The 26,812-nt window shown below is 39.9% G+C and overlaps 4 protein-coding genes across 5 annotated transcripts in view; all 4 read left to right on the plus strand.

Moving 5' to 3' along the window:
• LOC108251290 (heat shock 70 kDa protein 12A) overlaps nt 1–13,412 on the plus strand; it is a 20,448-nt gene extending 7,036 nt beyond the window's left edge. Inside the window, exons 5-9 of the mRNA XM_017441538.3 lie at nt 3,417–3,737; nt 4,997–5,280; nt 10,951–11,178; nt 11,252–11,450; nt 11,624–13,412. Coding sequence (XP_017297027.1) covers nt 3,417–3,737; nt 4,997–5,280; nt 10,951–11,178; nt 11,252–11,450; nt 11,624–12,261 — 1,670 coding nt within the window. The 3' untranslated portion in view covers nt 12,262–13,412. The remainder of the gene's footprint in view (nt 1–3,416; nt 3,738–4,996; nt 5,281–10,950; nt 11,179–11,251; nt 11,451–11,623) is intronic.
• Nucleotides 1–26,812, plus strand: part of LOC112451394 (titin) — a gene marked incomplete at its 3' end in the record, with an annotated part of 470,585 nt that overhangs the window by 307,298 nt on the left and 136,475 nt on the right. The window lies entirely within an intron of this gene.
• Nucleotides 15,686–23,013, plus strand: LOC108251292 (heat shock 70 kDa protein 12A). The gene is given in 4 exon segments (XM_025002932.2): nt 15,686–16,028; nt 16,696–16,920; nt 16,994–17,165; nt 21,933–23,013. Coding segments are annotated over 4 exon segments (1,716 nt in total). The 5' UTR covers nt 15,686–15,746; the 3' UTR covers nt 22,970–23,013.
• Nucleotides 24,212–26,812, plus strand: part of LOC108251559 (myosin light chain kinase, smooth muscle) — a 42,963-nt gene continuing 40,362 nt past the window's right edge. The window contains exon 1 of one of the 2 annotated variants that reach the window (XM_037976010.1): nt 24,212–25,474. The gene's annotated coding sequence lies outside the window, so the exon portion shown is untranslated. The remainder of the gene's footprint in view (nt 25,475–26,812) is intronic. The other variant, XM_037976011.1, reaches the window with a different exon arrangement.

Genomic DNA, 26,812 nt, shown 5'->3' on the forward strand with positions numbered 1-26,812 from the left:
ATCAGCCAGTTCGGAGTAGTTTGCAATTTCGCTCCTGTTTACAGTCTGAGTGCTGGTCGATCCGTGAACCCATCAACGAATTTGACGATAATCCAGGTAACTGCCTGGTCCAAAGAGCAGAAATCCTGTTATCAAAAACCCAAATATAAAAGGAACACATCCGCCTTCCACCAGGAGCAGGAAAAAAAAAGGAGAGGAATAAAATGTGGATTCACTCAGTTTTGAAGAAAAAATGATGGAATCATTAGAAAAACACTGCTCCACCTCTGTCTTTCTAACTAATGACAACTCTCTCTGATTGCTGAAAGAAAGTTTCCATGTCCTTTCCCCAATGGAAAGATACTTTATCATGTTAAATTACATCATTGTCACCAAACACTGTTTCAGCTAATGGAATAAGAAAAGTGTCTAAAATTACCCTCCATTTAACCCTTTCAAAACTCACGAACATGGGAGAGACATTGTCCTCAACACTCTCTGACTTGAAGACAAATGTAAGACAAGCATTTTCTTCCTACATAAGAAACTGACTGCAAAAATGAACTGATTTTGGTCTGATTTCCACAGATGAAAAGGAACTTATGGCCCTTCAGCGTTTTGTACATTAATATTTAATAAAGCATAAATAGTCTTCACAAAAAGACTTTACTACTAGCAATTCAATCCAGTTTCTTTATATAGCACCAAGTCACAACAAAAGTCACCTCAGGGCACTGTACAACATTATGCGCATACATCACAAAAAACGAATTAGAAAAAGTTATCTAAGGAAGCAGCAGATTACGTTGAATCTTCACTTCATCACAGTCTCCCATCCTGAGCAGCAAGTTGGCAACAGTGGAAAGGGAACTCTTTTAACAGGAAGAAACCTCCAGCAGAACCAGAATCATAACCAGGTTCAGGACGAGCGGTCACCAGCTGGGGTTTGAGTGAACAGGACAGAGATACAGACAAACACAGAGTGACGGGTCCACGTGTAGTTTCTACTGGAAGAAAGACAAAGAAACTACTGTTTGTGATAGGTCTCGCAAGGACCAGAGTTCAGGAGGATGGACTGGGAACTGCCCTCGATGCTACTGACGGGTGGGAGGCATCCTCCAGACTGCGACTCTCTTCGAGGCAGACAAGTGAGAGGCGTCCTGCGGGACCTTCTTGGAGACACAGGAGCTAGGAACCCTGCAGGCCCCAAAAACCTTTGGGTGGACATCCTGGAGGGCCTGAGGGCTCGGGAACATGGGACCCTGGAGGCTTGGGAACGACGGACCCTGGAGGCTTGAGAGCGGCAGACCCTGGAGACAAGGAACCAGAGTTGGGGACACAGACCTTCTCAGGAGCGGCCTGGTGGGAGGCATCATTGTTCACAACCCTCTGTGATGCGCCATTGTGCCAACCTCCAATGAGATGCTGGAAGGTGAAGCGTCATTGTCGCTGACCCCTACTGAGACGCTAGAAGGTGGAGAGGCTGAGAGCGGCACTGGGGATGCAGAGAGATGCAGGCGGCGCAGGAGGGACTGAAGGCTCTGCAGGCATGAACCTTCTCCGGTGACTGTGTCTGCAAGGAGCTGGAGAACACAGAGAAATTTCTGCCGGTTCTCAAGCAAACGGCTCAGTGGCTTCCTTCTGTTCCACAATCATGCGTCTGACCTGGGTGAGAAGGCAGCAGAGATCGGGGATGCAGAGAAGTCCGGGTTTTGAACACAGAATGTGGTCCATAAATGAAAAAGTAGTCCTTTGATAAACAGGGACCAAGTGGTTGGTTGCAGAGGTGTAGTCTCATGTGTTGAGTAATTAAAGACTGGAGTTTCGTGGGAGAAATCTTTAAAGTTGTCATGGCTTCCTGGAGCTGGAGGTCTGCTGGGTTAATGTTCAACTGGTTTGTTCTGTCAGGTGTGGTTAATGAGGCAAACCCAATACGCAGCCTCATCGTGAGATGAGGCAGCGTAAATAACACAAACTTACAAAATCCAGGGTGGCAAAGAGACGAGGGTGAGACACGAGGAAAACCAGACAGCGCATTGGAATGACAACGAGTAAGTGAGGGAGATGACCAGGTTTTAAAGACTGAAGGTCTTTAGGAGAAGTGGGCACAGGTGAGTGATTACTAACTTGGGGCAGGTGTAGATGGGCGTGGCAGGCAGACAAGTGATTGGCTGAGGACAAGTGAATAATGACAGAGAACACAGAGAGCACAGGGAGGAAAAAGCTAACTAACAAAACTAAAAACAGGAATAAACTAAAATAACAGAATTGAAGAAACATATTATATTTCATTGATTGCAAGTAGTTGTGTGGGGGTTAATTAAGCCACTGACAACTTGTTAAGTAGCTGGGAGTTTGCTGGGTTCTGTTTAGAGTTCATTATTTTGTCAGGCTTAGTGGAAATAGCACCCAAGGATGCAGACTGACTCAAGGAGTTGATAAATTAAAATGAATTTAAAAACAAAAATAAAAGGCAGAAGTGACAACAGACCAAAGCAAAACTACAAGGATCATGCAGGGAACAGGCAGACAATCAAACAGTTTGACAAACTGAAGATGAGATGAGAACTGACAGTCTAAGTAGGCTGGGAGTGGTGAGATAAGTGGTAACAGCTGAGATAAATGAATACGAGGAACAGGTGTGAGTGGTAAACTCAGGGCAAGAATATCTGAGGGAGAAATGGCAAATGGAGACACTAGGAGAAAAACTGAATATACAATTACAAAGGAACTGAAAAAATCCCCACCAAAATATATTAAAAAGGAAACAGGAAAACAAAAAGAACAAAACAAACACAAACAACAACCAAAAAGTCACAGATCTTGACAGAATATTTACTCAAGGGGCAGAAAATGTTAAATCCACTTTATAAACAGCACTGTTGTTTGTTTGTTTTGTTTTTTGAAAATCAGACTCTTTTTGCCTTGGCAGTAGTTTACATAAATATAAGGTTTTTTCTAAATGTTGCATTAAACTTGTGGGTAAACTGCAGCAGTGCAGAGAGATGCTGTGCCATGATGGAGACACAAAGCTAACTTTACAAGGGCTTTGTGAATTAAACGGACCCCCAAAATCTAAAATAACTCCTGCAAAAGCGATGCATACCATTAGGGAATCTGGGCCTCAGTTTTATATATCTGCTCTACCTTTGATACCATCTTTTTTCTGGAAGTTTTATTATGATATATAAGATGTTAGTGTGCACAGTCATAAAATCCTGGGGTGTATTCTGTCCTGTCACCTCAGGACATTGGTACCTGTTAACAGAAGAACCTGGAGGACTCTTATGGACAGCTAGAGATCATGAATTTTAGATCACACGTGCCTTGCTGTTGAATCGATAATGAAACCATGAATATAATTAATACATCACTGACAAAGTCAGCAAAATAAGTGCAATTGCTGTTTATATTAATGGATCTGCTTTTTCCCTCAGTTTATAAGGTGGAGGTGGATTCAGGGGTGGAGTCCGTGGTGCTGCCTTGTAAAACCACAGTTCACCTGCAAGATGTCAGAGTGAAGTGGAGAAACAGTAAAGACTGGATAGTCCATATATATCAGAAAGGCTTAATAGAACCTGATGAACAACATGAGCTCTACAGAGACCGGACAGAGATGAAGACAATCTTTAAGTTTGGAGACCTCAGTCTGACTCTAGCTGAGCCTACAGAACGAGATACAGACACCTACACCTGTACTGTCTACAACAAACGGGGTAAAATGCTAATGAAGAAAAAGGTCCTGCTCAATGTCAGAGGTCAGTGCTGTAGATACAGTACATATTTATTACAAATGAATTGTTTCTATTTTGTGTGGGTTGATACCAATTTCTGATTTCCCTGCTTTTTCTTTCTGAGCCATGGGGAGCTGGTGTCTATCACCAGATGGTGAGAGGCAGGGGACATCTGGACAGGTCTCCAATCTATCACAGGGACGCAGAGAGATAAATGAAACAAACAACAATTCACCCTCTCACTCACACATAAGGACAATTTAGAGTTACCATTTAACTTAACATGCCTGTTTTGGGTCTGAGGGAGGTAACCAGAAGACCTGGAGAAAACCCATGCATTCTCGGGGAGATCATGTAAACTCCACACAGAAAGGCTGGGAAGTGAACCTGAGACCTTCTCAGTGTGAGGCTCTAACCACTTCTCTGCAATGTTGCTCTCAGTACAACATATATTTTTAACAGTTTCTGATTCAATGAAAAGTTACTGTTCTGTTGTATCAATCAGTTTGATGGTGCTGCAGTTTTGTCTCTGGGGTTCAGAGTGTGAAAGGGAGTTTTAAAGTGTTCAAAATTATGTTTTAATTGTCTAATAACACTTTTTCAGCATGATTAACATTTTTAGCTTTGCTAACAGTAACAGTAGTCTCTCAGTTAATAAATACCACCTAACTTATTGAAGCTATACCAAAAGGCTTACATGACAAACAGAGATTGAAAGCTCAAAAGAAAAATTCATTCTTTTGTCTCTACATCTATCACCCCTGCTTTCTTCTGTATCTTATCTGTCACCACGATGTCCGGTTGGTCAGCCATCAGCTGTTTGGCAGTCTGAATCTGGAAGTCCCACAGTATCTGAGCCCTGCTGTTCTCCACCACCTTAGATGGAATCTCCCACTTTGACTGTGAGACTTCCAGATGTTCCTGTACTCTATTCCAGCTGCTGGGTTATGGTATTCCATGTATGATTTGCCTGTCTGCATCTTACATCCTGCTGTGATGTTCTGGACTGCGTCAGGGACATCTTTGCAACATTAAATAAATTATATTTTTGATAGAACATAGAGAATGTCAGTTTTATTTTTGAAGCACGTTTAAAACAACTGAGTTTGATTAAAGTACTTTACAGTCAAACAATTACTAAAATATCAAATAAAAAAACAAGAATTAAAGGATAGTAAATATACATAAAAACAGGACAAGTAGATTAGATTCATTAAAAGTGTAAGATGATGATTTGTGACTGCTGCTGTTTGACTTTCTGATGAATTCCTCTCCTGAACTAGATGCAGTCGTCTCGTTCATCATAGCCATAGACTTTGGAACAGCTTACAGTGGATATGCCTTCAATATCACATCCTCAGATAAAGAAAGTGATCATCACTTAAAGAGGTGGGGAAAAGAACAGAGACTGGAAACCCCAAAGACTCCAACCTGCATCCTCTTCAATGAAGATGGAAAGTTTATGTTGTTTGGATATGAAGCTAAAGCAGCGTACATCAAGATGAGAGAAGAAGAAGCAAAGAAACACCTTTTCTTTGAAAACTTCAAGATGGCTCTGTATGCAAAAGTAAGTACTGACATTTACTCTTAAAGGTTCAAAAACACAGAGTAAGACAGTTTACAGTGAAGGTTTTATGACTGTAAAGAGTCTGTAAGTCTGTAATTTTATTTTACTAAGGTGATGATGTAAATAAGTTGTAGTTGAGACTAAAACACAAGAAGCTAGGGCTAAAAACTTATAATTTATGACAATAAAGTTTTAATGTATTTGTCCTTAGGTCATTATACATGTTATATCTGTAGAAACATTCAAACCTGATGGACTTGTACTTTATTATGTTTAGAATATTAGCTCTGGAGCTAACACAAAAGCTAAAAGGCTGAAGCTGAGGCCCAACCCAATAACCAGCTCTCCATTTCGTCCTCTGTCAACATGGCAGCACTGGACACCTGTCACACATGTGCCATCGCATTGTTGTGTATTGCCACGTGGTCTGTGTGTTATAAAGCTTTGCTTTAATTAGACTCCAGGACCCCTGCAACCAAAATTAGGACAAGCAGCTGATAATGGATGACTGGATGAATGGATGGATGTCTGAAGTGACAATAAATAAAGTCTTTAAGTTTTTATTATTTAATGTGTAACGCATTATTATAATATGAGAATTATGTTTGATCCCAATGTTTATTGCGAACAGCTTGTGGTAGAAAGTGGAGCTCATTGTAACATAAACTCTCTCTTCAGGTTAGCTTTTGCAAACAGCAGCCACACAAAGACCAGCTCTCCCTCTTCATCCATTCAGTCCTCATTCTTAATTCTCCCCCGTCAACCATGAGCATAAATCCCAGAGGGGTTGGGGGAGTCTAGACCCCTCCTAATTTTGAAAAACCAGAGATTGCCCCCCCGGTAAAAAATTTGAGAAAACTATACTTTTAAGCAAGATAAAAACAGAAAGCAAATCCACCTTTTGTTTAGGCAAAATGATATATTTATGCCTATCAGAAACCAAGTCCCCCACCCCCATCATTCTAACAGTGGTTCGGTCCATTATACCATTAACACATAGGAAAACTACCTGGAGTGGTGGAAATAGCTTGGATAAATGTCTTCCAGTAGGCACATAATGTAAGCTGCCTTGTTAGTACTATGATAAATGTCCCTGCCAGTCATGTAGAAGAATTAGGTTCAAACCCAGAACCATTAATACATTAATACAGAGCCACTGACACACAGAGTCATTATTGTTTTTAATTTACATATTCTCAAGGCACCCACTTCCCTTGTCCGTTCATCATTTTATTTTTCTGCTGCCTGAATAAATAACTTGCTTCCAGTAAGTACCTATTTTGCAAAAGTTCACTTTAAACAAATGAAATGTTGCACATTTGGTATATTTGTATATGCATGAAGAGGTTGGGGGCACAGCTTTTCTGTTGATGCAGAAAGGTTGGAACCCACTGGCTTACAATATTAAGTACAGATGATGATAGAACCAGTAATGTGAGACAGCTGTGCCAGTTTCTGTGATGAGAGAAGACTGGGGGTCTGGCCTTCTGAAGTATTTGAAGGTTTTTGTAGTGGAGAAGTTTACAAGGACTAAGGGGTCAATAAATACAGTGGTAACTTTTCTAAAAGGATTTGTCTTGATGGTGAGCATGAAGGTTTCTTGGGTGAGGACTGATAAGTCAGTTAGGCATGAATTAATTGATGGGTTGAAAGGTGAGAAGCAGTAGAGTACTCTGAACATATTAGGAATTCAAAGAAAATATAAATATCTAGAGTAAAGGTGATCAATGATGGGAAGAGATAGGAACGATGTGTTCTTAAGCAGTTGAGCAAAATAATTGCAGAGATGGGATGTTTATGTGTGGTAGGGATATAGTATTTAAGAATTATTATTTCCTTAAGTCAGGTAGACTGTTGCTTTGAATTGTCAGGTTTGGAGGAGAGAGCAGCAAACCCAGTGCACAGACTCCTCGTGGATTCCAGGAAATAAAACAATTTATTTTAAAATAACAGAACAAAAAAAAAAAGTTGACGAGGCAGCAAAATCAAACAATAACAAGAAATCCAGGACGAAACATAAATGACAAGACAAGAGAGGAACCAGACAGCGTGTATAAGCGACAAGGAACCAGTGAGTAAATGGAGGAAATGACCAGGTTTTAAAAACAGAGGGTAATTAGGGAATGTGGGTACAGGTGAATGATTACTAACTAGGAGCAGGTGGAGATGGGTGTGGCAAATAAACAAGTGACTGACTGAGTGTGGTGATTTGGGTTTTTTCTGTGTTATGGCTTTTGTTTTTATTTAGTTTGTTGGTTTGTTTGGTTTCTGTCTTGTCTCTTGTTTTATGTTTCATTTGCTCCTCAGTCTCTCTCTTTATCTCCCTGCCACACCTACACCTGTCCCCACTTTGTAATCACGTCACCTGTCTCCATTTACCTAATTATCCTCAGTCTTTAAAACCCGGTCATTGCCTCCCACACTCCGCTGGTCCATTGTCTGTGTTAGTTGTCTAAGGTTTGTTTGATGTAAATGTCTGTTTGTTGCTGGCTCACTTCATGTTTCCTGTTTCTTGTTTCAGTTATGCTTTGTATTTAGTTCTAGTCTGTTTGCTGCCACGTCAGCTTTTTGTTTTCGTTTTGTTTCTTAGTTTAATAAATTAGTTTTCTGTTTATAACTATGAGTCTGCGTTCTGGGTTCGCCTCCGTCTCCGCCGTTCCTGACACTGAGAAGAAGTGAATGATGACAGGAGTACAGAAACACAAGGAGCAAGAACTGAACTAAGACCAGACTAAACATAAAGATAAATAAATAACAAAATAAAATAAACAATAAACCCAAACTAAAACATGAATCAGAAACATGAAAAACAACCTCAACTCCTGACATGAATAAGGTACTGTTTTACTCTGCAAAGGGAAAGATTGAACACACATGCAGAGTCTGAGTTCGGAATCTTACAGGTTTCTATTTCAGTTATACACCCACAGTTCTCCCTCCCATATACATTTCAAAGTATAGTTTCAAACTACCTGTTTTTCCACACTTCCTTTCCTGTAATCCCTTCTTAACTTTAGGGTCTACTACAGCCTGATTACTGCATGTCATAAACAAAACATTTCCTAATATATCTGGTATGAGCAGTTTTACAACAATCCTTTTATCAGTTTGAATTTTTTTAACCAAATCAGTGTCCACACAAATACACAATGTGTCTGTTAACATAATCAGTGAGGTAGGAAAAGGATAATACATTGGAGTAAATAAGATAAAAGATGAACATCATTATATTAGCCATTACAATGTGTTAGGTCTTTCTTTTTGATTCCTGTAACAGCAAAACTTATCAGGCGAGAGGAAAATGAATCCAGAACACAGACTCATCTTCAATGAAACAAAAACTAGTTTATTAAACAAAACAAAAAGGCGGGCATGTCACCAAAACAACAATAAACTAAATACTTGGAATTGCGAGGAGACATAAGGAGCATAACATGATTGTGGTGCAGAAACCAACAATGAACCAGCAGAGAGAAAATGACTAGATACCGAATATAAAGGGCTGTGGGTAAGTGAAAGATCAATTACAGATGAGACCAACAGGTAATGGAGAAAGGTGAAGTGTTCATGACAGGCTGACTGGAAAAGGTACTGAGCTGAGGGCAGGTGGATAGTGGCACAGGAAGAAGAACAATACAAGAACATAAGAAACACAGAATAGACAAAAAAACATGGATCACAAGAAATAAAATTACAGAAACTACAGAAACACAAATGAAAACATTAAACTTAATACAAAAATTAGTCAAAAAATAACTCAGAAACCCCAAATCTTAACAGATCTTGGGAAAGACTGGAAATATATGCTGTGATGCTGTGATCCATTTAAAGAAGTTAATTTTAACCATCTATGCCTTCAGTGTATTTTTTAGATTATGCTAGTGTAGGTGAGGTAAGCAGATTTATTGGAAAATCATCCAAAGGTAAAGGATAAAGTGATATCACTAAAAATCTTTCTAGTCTATCCAGTAAGTATTAAGGATTCATGGAGTAACCGAGTCAAGAGTTCTTAGGAATGATGTGCAAAATAGAGGATGTCATGATTTAGAAAAGGAAGGTTTTCAAAAAAGGAGAACCTGAAAAAGATGAGGTCCTGCAGATGGTGCAAAGGTCCTGAATATCTGAAAATCAAAATCTGAGCTGTCAGGTCCGTCTGTGTTGGGTCGATACTTACTGTCCTAACAGTCTCGGGCCCAGTGATCATGTTTGTCACATATAGCAGGCATCCTTGTTGTCTGATGTTTTTCCATGTCCTCGGTGGCTCCTCCCCAGGCCTCGTCCTCTGCCTCTGTTCTGCTCAACCTTAAAATACACAATCTCACCCCGTCACAAAATTATTTATCTGCAGCGATATATGTCATGATTCGTAGGTCTGTCTGCTCCCTGTCCTGCCACACCCACCTCTTCCACTGCAATCAGCCATATTCTGCTCACCTGTTAACAGCGGTATTTAAACCGTCCTCAGCTCTCCATTCACCACCAGATTATTAAAAGCTCCAAGCAAGGAGACGTCCAGTGTTTTTGTCTCGTTCCTGATTGCTCTCCTCATCTCAACCACGTTTCTATGCCCTGGATTTCTCTGTTTTGCCTTGCCCCCGCTGGACTTTTGCCGAGCCTCTGATTTCTGGACATCAACCATTTTCTGTGCTAGGAGTTTTGCCAGCCCTCTGGATAAGTAACCTTAAATCTGTTTTCCCGTGTATGACCATTGCCTGTTTTTTGACTAACTCTTTGAGCTCTGGATTAAGCGCTGCAGTAAAAAGGCTCAGAGTTTCCGTCTTCCGGTGATGTCATGACTCCCACCAACCACTCCCTGGCAACACTCTAGAGAGTAGATCTTTTTGTCACAGTGTGCTGGCTGCATGAGGGCACAGTAGAATAGAAGACAAATTTGCTCTGGTGGACTTCCATAATCCAGATAACCACCAAGAAGCACACCAAGTAGCTTAAAGCCTCCACTTTGAAAACGTTAGTGGCTCCTTTTCTTCAGTTTTTTAAGTTCTCTGACCCTTTCATAGTCACTAACTCTTTCTCCCTTCTCAGATTTGCCAGTGTGTGCTTCCAAGCACCTCCTGATACCACCAGGAAATAAATTTGAAATAAACTCTGTTAGGAAATGAACAATAGCTGTGTTGGTGAGAAGAAGCATTGCAAGAAGAGGCTCTGAGGGTTGGCTGACTTAGTCTGTAGAAAACAGAATAAAGATGGCAAACTGGTGGATATTTGTGTTACTGAGAAAAGTTAGGGAAAGGTTTAGTGTCTGAAGCATTTATGTCAAGGCCCATATTGAAGCGAAGTTTAAATTCATAATTGGATCAGAGAGGAGTTAAGATTTACTCTAACATTAAAGTTTTAATGCAGAAACTAGAGTTAGAGTTCAGTGTGAAGATTCAACACATCACAGCTTTGGATTGAGGTGCTTTTTTACATGGTGTGAGGTAGAACTGGACTGGTTTAGTGATCTTTTTCCTCAAATTTAATTATTTTATAAATGCACTAAGCACAAAGGAAATAAAACTGTCAAAGGTTTGATAGAATGCAATCAAACAAAATGTGTTTATGTTGGAAAAATGAAACAAAAACACACAAAAGAAGATTGATTTAACATGAGTAAATCCTGCAACCTGACCTGTGCTTATAAACATACTAACATAATTCAAATATCTTCAGGGATTTAAAGGCTCAAAGGACATGAAGATTAAAGCTGCAAATGGAAAGGAAATGACAGCACTGAAGGTTTTTACAGAAACATTAGGATACCTAAAGAGCGATGCACTGAAGACTGTAACAGAGACCACAGGAAGAAAGCTTCAAGCCTCCAACTTCACCTGGGTTCTGACTGTTCCTGCTATCTGGGATCATTCAGCAAAACAGTTCATGAGAGAAGCTGCAGCTCAGGTAACAGCATGTTTCAGAGAGAGCACTGAAGTTCTGCAGACTTTAGAAGACTCAGAGTTTATTTCTCCTCCAGGCAGGTATTATGACAGAAGGAGATGAAGAGAAACTGCTCATTGCTCTGGAACCAGAAGCAGCTTCAGTCTGGTGTAAGAAGCTTCCAGCTGATGGTTTCATCACCAGGAACCTCAGTGGAAATGTTCTGAATCAGAACAACAGCAGACCTCCACTGGATCAGTCTGCAGGAACAAAGTACATTGTTGTGGACTGTGGAGGTACTGTCTATAACACTGTTAGACAAGCTTTAAACCACATACAAGTTCAAATGATCTCACTGTTTAATCTGAGGAACATCGACTAACATAAAATTCTGAAGCATATGTTTGATTGTGTAATCTGAGGTAACTGGATGTGTAAGAAGTCAGCTGTCACTTCCTGTTTGTTGCAGGAGGAACCATTGACATGACTGTCCATGAAGTCCTGAGAGGAGGAGCCCTGAAGGAGCTGCACAAAGCTTCAGGAAATGATCTGGGTGGACAAACTGTGGACAGAAAGTTTAAAGAGTTCCTCAGAGAAATATTCTGTGATGGTGTCTGGGATGAATATGAACAAAAATACCCCAGTGAGGTTCAGAAAATCGTGTATAACTTTATGACTCTCAAACAGGTAGATGAAGATGTTAACATCAGCTGCTCATTTAACCTGGGAATGTTGGTTCAGAAGAAACAAAACATAGAAAAGTTCTTTGAATCAGTGGAAGGAGCTTCCTGGAATGAGGGATCAATCAAAATCTCTAGAAACAAACTGAGGTCTTTCTTTGCTGAGAGTCTACAGGGGATCACTGAGAGACTTACAGAAATCCTAAGAAAAGGTTTCAGCATTGATTACATCCTGTTGGTGGGGGGCTTTGCTAACAGCCTGATACTCCGTCAGCACATTATTGATCAGTTTAACAAACGGTGTAAAGTCCTGTGTCCTTCAAGAGCCCAGGAAGCCATTTTGAGGGGAGCTGTAGAGATAGGAAGAAAAACAGATTTGGTATCTTCTCAGAAAAATGCTCGAACCTTCATGAATGGCTGTGTCTAAAAGTTTTGAGTTAAAACAGAAGGAGCAAAACAATTTAAGAGCTTCTATAGAATAGAGTGGTATTTTAATATTTATTGGAAACTAATTAAATATAGTCAAAAGATGTGTTGGAATGAAACCAGAAAGCACATTCCAGTAGAAGCACATCAGACAGACAGTATGATGAGATTTATTATAAAAAATATTGGAATATAATTTAATACTTAAATTCAGTATATAATTAAAGGATTATTTGTGTGAATATCAGTGGCAGCAGTGATTGATCATCTCCTTCAGTGTTACACAGAAGATCAGCAGCACTGAAGACATTTAGCTGTTTTCTTTTTCAGCTACCTGACTTTATCAGAGTTTATGCTGTCACTAACATTAAAATTGTGTTTTGTTGTAATTTTCATAAAAGCTCAAAACAACATCCATTAAGCCACATCTTGTTTGGGCTGTTTGTTTAAAAAGGCAATTAAGTGATGCCCCTTTTATTTAATCTTTATTTAAGCAGGAAAAAACTCACTGAGATTAAAATCTATTTAGCAAGCATGTCCTGCACCCTGTAAAGGAGGATAAAGATTTGGTACATAACTTTAACCTGTCTAAGAAGTGCAGCATGAACTTTAACCTTTAACCTCTGACATCCGCTGTCCAGGATGTTCCTCATCAGAGGAACATCCCTGGTACTGCTTGGATAAAGGTAGTACTTTGGGAGTTTCCACACAGAACATCTAATCTATGGAGACAGAATGTCCTTCATTTACACTGCTCTTAGACTCAAAGACAAAATGATTTATTAACAGAAGCAACCTGAAGTATTGTGAATATGTTGAAAATGAATGTATGATTTTTATGTGTTCACTTTATGTAATAAGAAATTAATCAAATGGTTTCAACAGAGTTTATTCACCAGATGTAATGACAGACCAATGATCATGGTTACAGAACCTTGAACTGGGTGATCTGATCACATAATAGTAAAATAGCGATTAAAATGTTTAATCTTCATTTTTTTCTACAGCATGTGATTGGTATTAAGTGTTCCTAACAGAATCTCTTTGAACAGAAAAATCCACCCAGACCCTCATCTTCTGCCAGAACGTGATTGGCTGATGATAATTTGGCATGTCCTTACTTTAATAATGAAATAAAACAAGAAGAACTTAGTCTATCTTTTATACCTGGTCCTCTTACCTGCTCCCTTCTGTTCATTCTTCGGTCATTTTGTCTTACCTGATTGTTTAAGCTATATAGCTGAGAATCACTGAGCTGAGGTGAGTCAACAGAGTCTGAAGCATTACAGAGAGCTCCCGCTTCTCATACCATTTGTAGGATGAGGAGGGGTCGGGGAGAACAGAAGGGTCAGATAGCTGACCAANGTTAAAATAAACTGATCCAGAGGAGGTAACAAAGCATGAGGTAACAACAGATATCCTGACCCCCTGTACCCCGAGGCCCTATAAAGATAAGATGAAAGGCATTCTAAACTAAACTAAATCATGGTCACATGAATGCTGTGTTTTTCCACAGGTCACAAAGGGAGTCACATGTAGTAAGAATCACTGAAACAGTATTTTTTCCATTACACAGCCAACCAGGGTTTTTTTTCAATTCCATACAAATATAATTGCCAGTTCTGGGATAACAATGATCTTGTACTACTCATCTAATGTTACTTAGTTACAGGTTAGTCATAGCTTGTTAGTTTTGTGTTTTGTGTTTTATGTTATGTTATGTTATGTTATGTTATGTTATGTTATGTTATGTTATGTTATGTTATGTTATGTTAAAATGGAAAAATTGGTATATGAGTGGGGATTCAAATTTTCAGTGGAAAAAGCAAAAGTAATGATATTTTTTTAAAAAAGATTAAAAGAAGAGATTAAATTGAAACTATACAATCAAGAAATAGAACAAGTTAAGTGTATAAAATATTTAGGAATATGGTTTGATGGGAAAATTACTTGGAATATACATATACAAAATATTATTGATAAATGTAAAAAGGTTTTAAACATCTTGAGAGGTTTATTACATCGACAGCAGCACTTGAAGTTGAAATGGGAGAAATGCCATTAGCAATAAGAAGAGAACAATTAGCAATAAATTACTGGATCAACCTTAAAGGAAATAACCCAGAACACCCAACATTAGATATTTTCAAATCAAGCTGGGAGTAGGAACAGAAAGAAGTAAGATGATTTGGATGGGTGATAGATCAGAAAACAAAAGAAGTTCAAATAGACAACTTGGATATTAGTCCAATAGTTCCGTTACCAACCATACCACCCTGGATTCTGACAGATGCAATAGTTAACATGACACTTATGGACAGAAAAAAAAAGACAGAAGATTCATTTTTAATTCACACACAGTACAAGATTATATAAATAGCTATTATAATAATGTAAAGATATATACAGACACATCAAAAACAATAACAGAAAAAGTAGGAGTGGCATATATGATACCAGAATTCCAAATAGAAAAAAAAAGAATCACAAGTATCAGTATATACAGGGGAGATGTTGGAGTACTGCAGTGGGTAGAAGATACAAGACCATTAAAAACAATTATCTGTTCAGATTCAAGCTCAACACTCATAAGTTTGCAGAACAGTCATTCAGACAGCCGACCGGATATTTTATTGGAAATACAACAAACATTATTCAGAATACAAATGATACACAAAATTCAAAAACATGATACAGGTCAATGTGAGCATTGCGGACAAGAAGAAACCATAGAACATGTTATTTTAGTATGTCAGAAGTATGAACAATAGAGGAAGGAACGGTCTAAGACAGGGTCCACCCAGCAGGTAAAATTGCCGCTTGGTGTCGCTGGTGTGATGGCAGCCTGACTTCAATCAGCCCGCCCCGGGGCAACTGTGGCTACAATGTAGCTCACCACCATCAGTGTTTCAATGTGGGTGAATGGCTGAATGTAGTGTGAAGCACTTTGGGGTCCTTGAACTAGATAAAGCTCTAAACAAGTGCAGGCTATTTACTATTTACCATAAAACCCACTCCCACTGTCAGATTATAAATAGTCTGCTAAGATGGTACATGGCAAGCCCAGAATGCAGACTCATGGTTTGAATTAAAATAAAAATTAATTTATCAACAAAAGAAAAAGAACTGATGATGGATGGATGGATGGATGGATGGATGGATGGATGGATGGATGGATGGAATCAAATATCTTAAAAGCATTCATATCTGTGGAGAAATTTGTGATGTTTCATGTTCTGAGTTTTTAATATTAAGAGCAACTATTCCGTGAAAGACGAACTCCTTAATATTTCATAATTTCTCTAAATCATAGCTCAGCAGACATAGTGTTGAAGAAAAACCCTTCTCCTGTTTGACCAATGATGATGTAGAATAAATCCAGGGGCGGGGCTTACAGAGATCTGAAGAACATAAATACAGCTGCGACGGCCTCTCTCTGGCAGACAAACCTGTTTCCTCACCTCAACAAGCTGAACCAGTTTAACTATGGGAGACTCGTTCATCATAGCCATAGACTTTGGAACAGCTTACAGTGGATATGCCTTCAATATCCCATCCTCAGATAAAGAAAGTGATCCTTACTTAAAGATGTGGGGAAACAAACAGGGACTCCCCACCCCAAAGACTCCAACCTGCATCCTCTTCAATGAAGATGAAGATTTTATGTTGTTTGGATATGAAGCTAAAGCAGCGTACATCAACATGAGAGGGGATGAAGCAAAGAAACACCTTTTCTTTGAAAACTTCAAGATGGCTCTGTATGGGAGGGTAAGTACTGACATTTACTCTTAAAGGTTAAAAAATACAGAGTAAGTACTTTATGAATTATTGTGTTTACTGTGTTGTGTCATTATTTATTTTAATGTTTTGGTCATTTACACCTTATAAATTATTTATGTAATTTAAGTACATTCCTTGGTTCAAACTGAAACCATGTTGGACTGACGTGTTGCTTTCAATGTACTAATTTAACAAAGCTGATTTAATGACAAGGACAAATAAAACTGAGTTAGATAAACACAGAAATGTCCAGAGATGACATTTTAACTGTTGGACTTTAAACACCTGATAGTTTGTGGTACCAACTTGGCTCAGGTTAGTAACAAAAAGCAGAAATTAATTCAGTTTTCATTTGTTTTATTTAACATAAGAAAAAGTAACCCAGCATGGGTGTGAGAGTGTAAAGCATCAGTGCCATAAATAGATGGGTGTTTTACTAATGATTGGAAGATGGCAGCTCAGAGAGATAAGCTGCCTTTAGTAGTTTTAGTTTAAACACCTCTCAGCTGCAGAAAGATCTTTAATAATCTACTAAAACTTTCACCTGGTAAAAGCAGGGCTGAAGGGAACCACATGGTAGGCCATCACATTTGTAAACACCATAAAACAAATCTCCAGCAGTAAACATGTTTTATCTGTCACTTAACATTTTCAGGACCTCAACAGGGATATCACAATAAAAGCTGCCAATGGGAAGGAAATGACAGCTATGAAGGTTTTTACAGAATCCCTGAGATTCCTGAAGGAGGACGCTCTGGAAACCATCAGCTCCAACAACGAACAGATAAAGTCAACCTCCTCTACCTTCACCTGAGTTCTGACTGTTCCTGCCATCTGGGATCATTCAGCAAAACAGTTCATGAGAGAAGCTGCAGCTCAGGTAACAGCATGTTTCAGACAGAGCACTGAAGTTCTGCAGACTTTAGAAGACTCAGAGTTTATTTCTCCTCCAGGCAGGTATTGTGACAGAAGGAGATAAAAACAAACTGGTCATTGCTCTGGAACCAGAAGCAGCTTCAATCTGGTGTAAGAAGCTTCCAGCTGATTGTTTCATCACACAGAACCTCAGTGAAAATGCTCTGGATCAGTCTGCAGGAACAAAGTACATTGTTGTGGACTGTGGAGGTACTGTCTATAACACTGTTAGACAAGCTTTAAACCACATACAAGTTTAAATGATCTCACTGTTTAATCACTCAAGAACACCAACTAACATCTACAGTGCTGTAAAAAAGTATTCACCCTCTTATAGATTCTATGGAGTCTGTTTTTTTCGTTTTTGTTACACTTTTATGTTTAAATGATGATTTAATTCAGGAAGTAAAACCATAACGGCACAGTGTTCCCCTCCCATCTTTCTGGGTGGAGTTTACATGTTCTCCCTGAAAACATGTGGGTTTTCTCCAGGTATTCTGGTTTCCTCCCACAGACCAAAAACATTGATGTTACATTCACTGGTAACTCTAAAATTGTCCCTAGGTGTGAGTGAGAGGGTGAATAGTTGTTTGTCTCATTTGTCTCCATGTGTCCCTGTGATGGACTGGACACCTGTCCTGGTGTCCCTGTCTCTCAAACAGTGACTGCTGGAGACTGACTCCCTGTGACCCAGAAAGGAAAGAACAGGTTAAAAACATGGATGGAAGAAAAAGCTGATCCTGTGTGAAAAAGTAATCCCCTCCTTGTGAAATGATGATGTGGTGAAGTGGTGAGTTAGGACCCAAAAACTACAGACTGATGACAGAGGACTGAAAGAAGAAGATCAGGGTTTTAATAACAACAAGAAGCGAACAGACAGACAAACGATAAGTGAGGACCAGGAGCTGGGAGGAATGAGGAACAGGTGAATCCAGCTGGGCTGGTTGTCAGAGGAGGGGCAGATGAGTCACAAGCTGAAAACAGGTCTGACTGAGGGTAAACATGGGTAAAAGACACAAGAAGGAAACAGAAAAACATGCTGAACACAACACAAGTAATGTCCAAACAAGAACAAGGAGCAAAACATGATGAATATAACTCAAAAACAGAAGAGGCCTCCCAAAACATCCAGGATCATGACAGCAGAAATAACTCGGATTTTACTGGAAAGCTGAGTTCAGTTTCACTAACCAGACCTAACCCTGACTACTGCCAGACCTGTAGGATCAAGAAAGCACTTAAACTGAGCCGCGATCCACAAATGGAGCAAACAAGGAACAGTGGCGATCCTTCCCACCAACATCACTCCAAGAGCTCATCAACGACTTACCCAGGAGGTCCCAAAAGAACCCAGAAGATCATCTAAGTTCATCACCTGGAGGCCTCAACTGCCTCGGTTAGGGTCAAAGTTCATGATTCAACAAGAAGAAAGACACAATAATGGCCTCCATGGGAGAGATCAAAGACCAAAACCACAGATGAGCAAAAGAAACACAATGACTTGTCTCAGATGTTTCTGATGATCCCTGAGAATTCTGGGAAAAAATTTTGTGGACTGATGAGACAAAAGTGGGCATTTTGAAAGGTGTGAGTCCTGTTACATCTGACCCCAACGCTGCAGATCAGAAACACATCATATTAACAGTCAAACATGGTGGTGGTAGTGTTATGGTGTGGGGCTGCTTTGCTGCTTCAGGACCTGGATGACTTGTTGTATTTGATGGAACCATGAATTCTGTTCTCTAATAAAAAATCCAGAAGGAGTACATCTGGCCAGAACCTGGGTTCTGCAGCAGGATGATGATCTAGTGTTCCTCCACAGACATGAGAAAAACGTATCAGGTCTCATGAACACTGCAGGAGGGGTTCACATAGAACCAAGTTAGTTTGGATAGCTTTGTTCCTTTAATCAGTGAAATCATTAAAAAACTGTGTTTTGTTTTTACTCAGCTTATCTTTGTCTGATAGTAACCTTGGTTTGATGATCTGAGCAACAACATAAATTCTACTTCATTGTTGGGAGGCCAGTAAACAAGAAAACAAGCAGTCAGAAAGTCAAACAGGAACAAGAAACAAGCCATTTTTTAAGGGGGCCTTATAATACAGTCAAATGTAGTGTTATAAAATGAAATGTAAATTAAACATTCATTACCATGTTCTCCACATAAAATGGTTGAAGAAACGTTACACACTGAACGTACTTCTTCAGGAGTCCTCTTTTTTTCACGCGGTCATGTGACCTAAACATAAGCTTTTTCATTTTACAAAAATATAAAATCATAAAAAATTATAAGAACAGATCACTGACCTCACCCCCACCCTCCATCTGATCTCACCACCAGCCCCGCTAAATGAAAAAACACACACCCGTCTCCAATTTGAACGAGGCCCATAGTTGTAGGCCAAGCACCAAAAATCTACAGCCCCAATTCCAGTGAAGTTGGGATGCTGTGTAAAACATAAATAAAAATAGATTACAATTATTTGTAAATTCCTTTCAACCTATATTCAACTGAATACACTTCAAAGACAGAATAGTTCATGTTCAAACAAATAAACTTTATTGTTTTGATTTTTTTTTTCTCAAATATTTACTTATTTTGAATTTGATTCCTGCAACACATTTCAACAAAGACTGGGAAAGTTGAGGAATGCTCAAAAAACACCTGTTTGGAGCATTCCACAGGTGAACAGGTTAATTGGAAACAGGTGAGTGTCATGATTGGGTATAAAGGGAGCATCCCTGAAATGCTCAGACGTTCACAAGCGAGGTTCACCACTTTGTGAACAATTACATGAGCAAATAGTCCAACAGTTTAAAAACAATGTTTCTCAACATACTATTGCAAGGAATTTAGGGATTTCATCGTCTACAGTTCATAATATCATCAAAAGATTTAGAGAATCTGGACAAATCTCTGCAAGTAAGCAACAAAGCTGAAAACCAACAGTAAAAGCCCATGACCTTCGACCCCTCAGGCGGCACTGTATTAAAAACCAACATCATTCTGTAACGGATGTTACCACATTGACTCAGAAATACCTCAGAAAACCATTGTCAGTGAGCACAATTTATCGCTACATCTACAAGTGCAAGTTAAAACTACCATGCAAAGCAAAATCCACATATCAACAACACCTAGAAAGCTTCTCTGGGCCCGAGCTCATCTGAAATAGACTAATGCAAAATGGAAAGTGTCCTGTGGTCTGACAAGTCCACATTTCAAAATGTTTTCAGAAATCATGGATGTTTTGTCCTCCGGGCCAAAAAGGAAAAGGGCTGCCAGGATTGTTATCAGCCAGCCTCTCTAATGGTATGGGGGTGTATTGGTGCCCATGGCATGGGTAACTTGAACATCTGAGAAGGCACCATTAATGCTGAAAGGTACAGACAGGTTTTGGATTAACATTTGCTGCCATCCAAGCCACGTCTTTTTCAGGAACGTTCCTGCTCATTTCAGCAAGACAATGCCAAGCCACATTCTGCTCATGTTACGTCAGCATGGCTTTGTAAAAGAGTACAGGTACTGGACTGGCTTGCCTGCAGTCCAAACCTGTCTCCCATTGAAAATATGTGGATCATTATGAAGCTCAAAATACAAGAATGGAGACTGTTGAGCAACTGAAGTTGTACATCAAGCAAGAATGGGAAAGAATTCCACCTACAAAGCTTCAACAATTAATGACCTCATTTCCCAAACACTTATTGAGTGTTAAAAGGAAAAGTGATGGAACACAGTGGGAGACATGAACCTGTCCCTGCTTTTTATGAACGTGTTGCAAGGATCAAATTCAAAATGAGTGAATATCTGCAAAAAACAATAAAGTTTATCAGTTTGAACATTAAATGTCTTGTCTTTGTAGTGTATTCAATTGAAAAAAAGTTGAAAAGGATTTGCAAATCATTGTATTTCATTTTTATTTATGTTTTACACAACGTCCTAACTTCATTGGACAGGAAGAAGAAGGCGCAAAAGTTGAAGGAAGTTTGGCAGCAAAAAAAAAAGCAAGCATGGACGTGAGCAGTGAGAGTTGTGATATTTAGCATGTTTGTATTTGATAGTCAGGGAGTAGTTTTGTGTGTTTAGGGTTAAATTTAGTTTGTTTCAGTGTGTTTGAGTCAAACCAATGAGGCGAGTTTTGAACGTGGATCTCTAGCTTCTGTTTGAGGTTCAGACCCAGAGATGATGGCCTCAGCCTAGCACCAGGATTAGAGAAGTCAGGATTAGTCTTATACCTACACTGAGGCAGCTAACCAGTTATACTTGACGTAAAACGCTGGGTCAACACAAATGCAAATACCCAACTAACATTGGTATACATCCCATGTATTTTTTCAAAGACAAACCACCTGAAATTGCTAACGTTATCCAGTTGACCTGACTCCATGATGTGCTCCTCTGTTCACCTTAATGTCCAAGGGAAAGATGTTGGTGCAACAAACTGAAAAGTGCCACAGAAGGGTTACAGCATATTTTGCCTTATAAAAGAATTGGAATCGAAAATAGTTTGGAGCCGTAATCAAAACAAGGAATCAGAATCAACACTGGAATCATTCAAATTCAAGTGATACCCAACCCTAATGACAACTGGGAGAAGCACTGTCCAACTTCCCGTCTTGCTATAGAAACAGAATGAGGGGCATACGTTTTGAGAGGCATAAAGGCATCGTTTTGCCCTCAAAATTTGGATTCGCTTTCTGTTTTTCATATTGCTTAAAAGTATAGTTTACTCAAATGGTTTATTGTGGGGGACAATCTTAGTTTTTCCAAAATTGGGGCGATCTCAACCCCTCTATGATTTCTGCCTATGAATCTGAAAAATTTAAGTGGAACAAAAGGACAAAAACAAAAGCAGTCTGTAAAAGGTGAATTATTTTTAACAGCACTGTAACTTTAAAGCACATTTTTCTTTGATTGTGTAATCTGAGGTAACTGGATGTGTAAGAAGTCAGCTGTCACTTCATGTTTGTTGCAGGAGGAACCATTGACATGACTGTCCATGAAGTCCTGAGAGGAGGAGCCCTGAAGGAGCTGCACAAAGCTTCAGGAAATGATCTGGGTGGACAAACTGTGGACAGAAAGTTCAAAGAGTTCCTCAGAGAAATATTCTGTGATGGTGTCTGGGATGAATATGAAAGAAATTACCCCAGTGAGGTTCAGGAAATGATGTATGACTTTACATTTCTCAAACAATTAGATGAAGATGTTGAGATCTACTGCTCATTTAACCTGGGAATGTTGGCTCAGAAGAAACAAAACATAGAAAAGTTCTTTGAATCAGTGGAAGGAGCTTCCTGGGATGAGGGAGCAATCAAAATCTCTAGAAACAAACTGAGGTCTTTCTTTGCTGAGAGTCTAAAGATCAGTGAGGAGATTGGAGAAATCATAAAAAAGGATTTCAGCATCGATTATGTCCTGTTGGTGGGGGGCTTTGCTAACAGCCTAGTACTCCGTCAGCACAGTATTGATCAGTTTAGCAAACGGTGTAAAGTCCTGTGTCCTGTCAGCCCTCAGGAAGCCATTGTGAGGGGAGCTGTAGAGTTTGGAAGAAACCCAGAGGTTGTGGTATCTCGTAAAAGTCGCTTTACTTACGGGGTGGCTGTGTGTGAGCCTTTTGATGAGTCCAAATATAAACCAGAGAAGAAAATCACAGCTGATGGAAAGGATTGGTGTCAGGATGTTTTTGGTAGACTGCTGGATGAAGGACAAGATGTTTACTGTAAGGAAACTACAGAGCACGTTGTATGTCTAGTAAATGAAAATCAGAAGTTGATGGAGATTAGATTTTATCGCACAGAAAGAAAAGACCCTAAGTATGTGGACGACTGGGGAGTAGAGGAAGTCGGTTCAGTTAAGGTTGATCTGCCTGATATTACAGGAGGCAGAGAACGTGAAGTCAGAGTAGAAATCCTGTTTGGCTCAACAGAGATAACAGCCACAGCCACAGACGTGGTTTCTGGGTCAGAAGGATCAGTCAGCTTTAACTTTCTGACTGAAGCAGAAACAAGTTAAAACAACCAGCTTCAGTATCATCCAGAAGAACAAGAAAAATTATTTTTAACAATAAAAATGAACATTTTGTAAAAGGATTTCTTTACATTTTTTTTAAAGGTTTCTTTATTATTCTTAATTTTTTTTTTTTTTTTTTTTTTTTTTTTTTTTTTTTTTTTGGGGTGTGGGGGGGGGGGGGGGGGGGGGGGGGGTTTACAGGAAGCTCTGAATCAAAGCTCTGCCTCTAGAGTCCACACAGGAGCTGATATCTAAGATATTAGACTGTTGGTAGGTGAGAAGGAGACGGGAAGGAAGGTCAGTCTGGTTTCAGTGAAGAGTAACAGGGTCATTTGGTGAAAACCTCATAGGCTGTGGAATTCAGACAAACCATAGTTAGGTGTTTTATATTATAAAAACTTTGCCACCACATCTGATAGTTCATACTTTTAGTTAAGAAGAAACTGCTGGTAATAAAATGTGTTTCCTGTCATTTGTTTTACAGCAAACTGCTGTTAGTCCTTAGCTTCTAAAATTTCTGTATATTTTGTCTTTGCCCTTTGTTTCACATGTCTCTGTGTCTATATGTATAACTGCAGGATCGGCTGTTTGAACTGAACTGAAAGAAAGTAAACTGCCAATGTCGCCTAAACAACATTTTTTTATTAATTAAGGTGTGAGTCCTCACACCTCCCAGAGGGATTATTTAAAGACTAATCTGAAATACATTTTGTTATTATTGGTACAGAATCACTTGTACAAGAGGAGCAACTGCATTCACATTTTAAAGTGGAGGTGAAAACTTGGGATTTTACTGCCCCAATTTTAAAATAATAATAAAAAAAAAATCATACTTTGTCGTTATAAAAATGCATGCACTCTTTTTACTGGACTTAAGATGTCCCTGAGGCAGTCCAGAACATCACAGCAGGATGTAAGATGCAGGCAGGCAAATCATACATGGAACACCATAACCAAGCAGCTGGAATAGAGTACAGGAACATCTGGAAGTCTCACAGTCAAAGTGGGAGATTCCATCTAAGGTGGTGGAGAACAGCAGGGCTCAGATACTGTGGGACTTCCAGATTCAGACTGCCAAACAGCTGATGGCTGACCACCCAGACACTGTGGTGATAGATAAGATCCAGAAGAAAGCAGGGGTGATAGATGTAGCAGTCGCAAGAGACTGTAACATCAGGAGAAGCTGGAGAAACACCAAGAGCTGAAAGAGGAACCAGAGTCAAGGCCTCAGTGGTACCAGTGGTCATCGAACCCCCAAACTGGAAGAGTGTCTCCAACAGATCCCAGGTACAACCTGATGGTGGCTGAGTTTGGCCTTGTTGTCCTGCTGCAGAACAAATCTGGAGTCACTACAAAGAAAAAAGGTGATCTAAAATGGACAGAAACAAGAGAACCTTTCAGCCTTGTTGTTTTCAGTGTGATCTCTTTAAGGTGTTCAAACAACAACGATCAAATCAGCCCAGTGAGTGGACTGAATGGACAAAGATTTGTTTCTGTTCAGAAAATGATCCTTACTAAAGTGTTGTAATGGTGAATTTAATGAGGTTTTTAATCCTGTTCTAGGATCTCTGTGGATTAGAAAAGAACCATAACCCTCTTCTGATGCAGTTTGAGTCCACCACAGCAGGAACAGGTCTGGACTTTGGACCATGATACCCTGATTCTGTAAGTCAGGGTTCAATAAAACAGGAAAACCTTCTTCAGGTCTCTGTGGAGCGGGTTTGAAAACAGCAGAACCTTTTCTGTCTCTCAGAGAAACTGGATTATTGAGGAGATTCTGATGTTAGACCTGCAGGCAGGAACCTCCAACACCAGGACCTGAGGAACTGGTCCCAGATCCACTGCCGGGTCTGGGTCCAAGTGTCACAGGTGGACCTGAAGAACTGGTCCTGGGTCAGCTGCAGGGTCTGGGTCCAGGTGTCACAGGTGGACCTGAGGAGCCGGTTCTGGGTTAGCTGCAGGGTCTGGGTCCAGGTGTCACAGGTGGACCTGAGGAGCCGGTTCTGGGTTAGCTGCAGGGTCTGGGTCCAGGTGTCACAGGTGGACCTGAGGAGCCGGTCCTGGATCAGCTGCAGGGTCTCCATTTGTCCACCTGATGGCGCCAAACTGAACAGAATCAGACTTGAGAGCAGAATCCTGCTGGGAGTTCTGACTGAAGAGAGAGATTCATCTGGGTGCGAGGACCTCCTCTTCCTCCTCTAACAGAGGATGTCTCAGAAGAAGAGGAGGAGAAGGAGGAGGTCTCGGAGGAGGAGGAGGTCTCAGAAGAAGAGGAGGAGGAGGAGTCCTGCTGCTAAATGATCTGATTGTTTTTGAAGAACCGGACCTCTTCACAGGAGGAGAGTTCTGCTGCTGGTTCTTCTTCAGGTTCTTTCACTTTCTACATTTTTTTCTTGTCTTTGATTAAAAACTGTCAGGTGGGCGGAGCCAGAGCTGGTCCCACCTTCAGTTCTGATCCAGAACCATCAGAACTTCTCTGACCCAACCTGCGGGTCAAGCAGCTTCAGGGTGAGTTTTTCTGCTTTAAATGTTTTTGTTTTCAATCTGAGCTGCTTCACCAGAACCAACAGAACATGTTTGGTTCTACCTGTGGAACAGAGACAGAACAGTTCTTCACTTTCTCATTTCAGAAGCATTTTTCTCTGAATAAGATCTAGTAAAAATGAGCCCAAACGTTCCGCTGTCATGTGATTTTGTCGTTAATAAAACTCAGTGTTTGCTTCTTGTTTTTTAAAAAGATTTTACTTTAACTAATCTGTCATTTTTTAACTTTTTATAAAAATCCTCAAAGTTGCTGTAAGTGTTTAGAGCACATGTGTCAAACTCCATTCCTCAGGGGCCACTGTCCTGCATGTTTTAGACATGTTCCTGCTTTAAAACACCTGGTTTAAATGAATGACTTGTTGCCGTGCTCCTGGAGAACCTGATGATTTGGTGAGGAGGTGATTAAACCATTTGAATCAGGTGTGTTGGAGCAGAAAGACCTAAAACCTCCAGGACAGCGGCCCTCAAGGCCTGGAGTCTGACACCCCTGGTTTAGAGATGAACTCAGAACAGGAAGTTTCATTCATCAGTTTGAGGCTTTGTAGAGTTAATTAGCTCATTAAACACCTGGAGCCTGAAGGCGACCATGAGACAGGTGAGCCAAATCATTATGAACAGCACAGCTCAGGTTCTGTTTAATAAAATGTAGATCATTACCTGCAGATAATCTGATTGTGTCTGAAAACATTAAATCACTTTTAAATGCTTGTTGTAGATTCTGTTGTTGTTTCTAAGGTGATATTGTTCCATCATTAACTGCTCACATCTAATGAAGGTTTTACTTTCTGCTGTTTCAACCTTTTCAAGGACAGTACCTGAGTTTTTCAGTCCCCTGATGGATCTGATTCTGTTGGGTCTTATTAGAACCTGAGCTGATGATAAACGGGTCAGTTTACCAGCAGCTCAGCAACATTCAGAGGAGTTAACTCAAACAGCTGCTGCTCCCTTTGGTTCTGCTGGTTTCTAGAGGAACGTCAGGCAGAACTCCACATTTAATCAAAGGGAGTTTTTCTGAATGACTGGAGGGAAGAGAGGATGTTTGTGAAACGCTCGGCTGACAAGAAGGAAGCCAATTAAAACCTGCAGATGAACCCTGATGCATGCTGGGAAGTTTTCAGAGCGTGAAGACTTCAGACAAACCTGAATCTCCTCTTGTGTTTGAGTCATGGTTCAGCCTCTGGTTTTTGGTTCTCTTTAGGTGTGAGCCCTGTTGATCAAGTGTTGATTCAGATAACAGCTGTAGTTTCTCTCCAGGTTTGGATTAGGGTTCAGCATCAGGTGTTTCTCCTGCAGGTTTGGATT

The sequence above is a fragment of the Kryptolebias marmoratus genome, linkage group LG6, assembly GCF_001649575.2.
Source record: "Kryptolebias marmoratus isolate JLee-2015 linkage group LG6, ASM164957v2, whole genome shotgun sequence".
NCBI classification, from domain to species: Eukaryota; Metazoa; Chordata; class Actinopteri; order Cyprinodontiformes; family Rivulidae; genus Kryptolebias; species Kryptolebias marmoratus.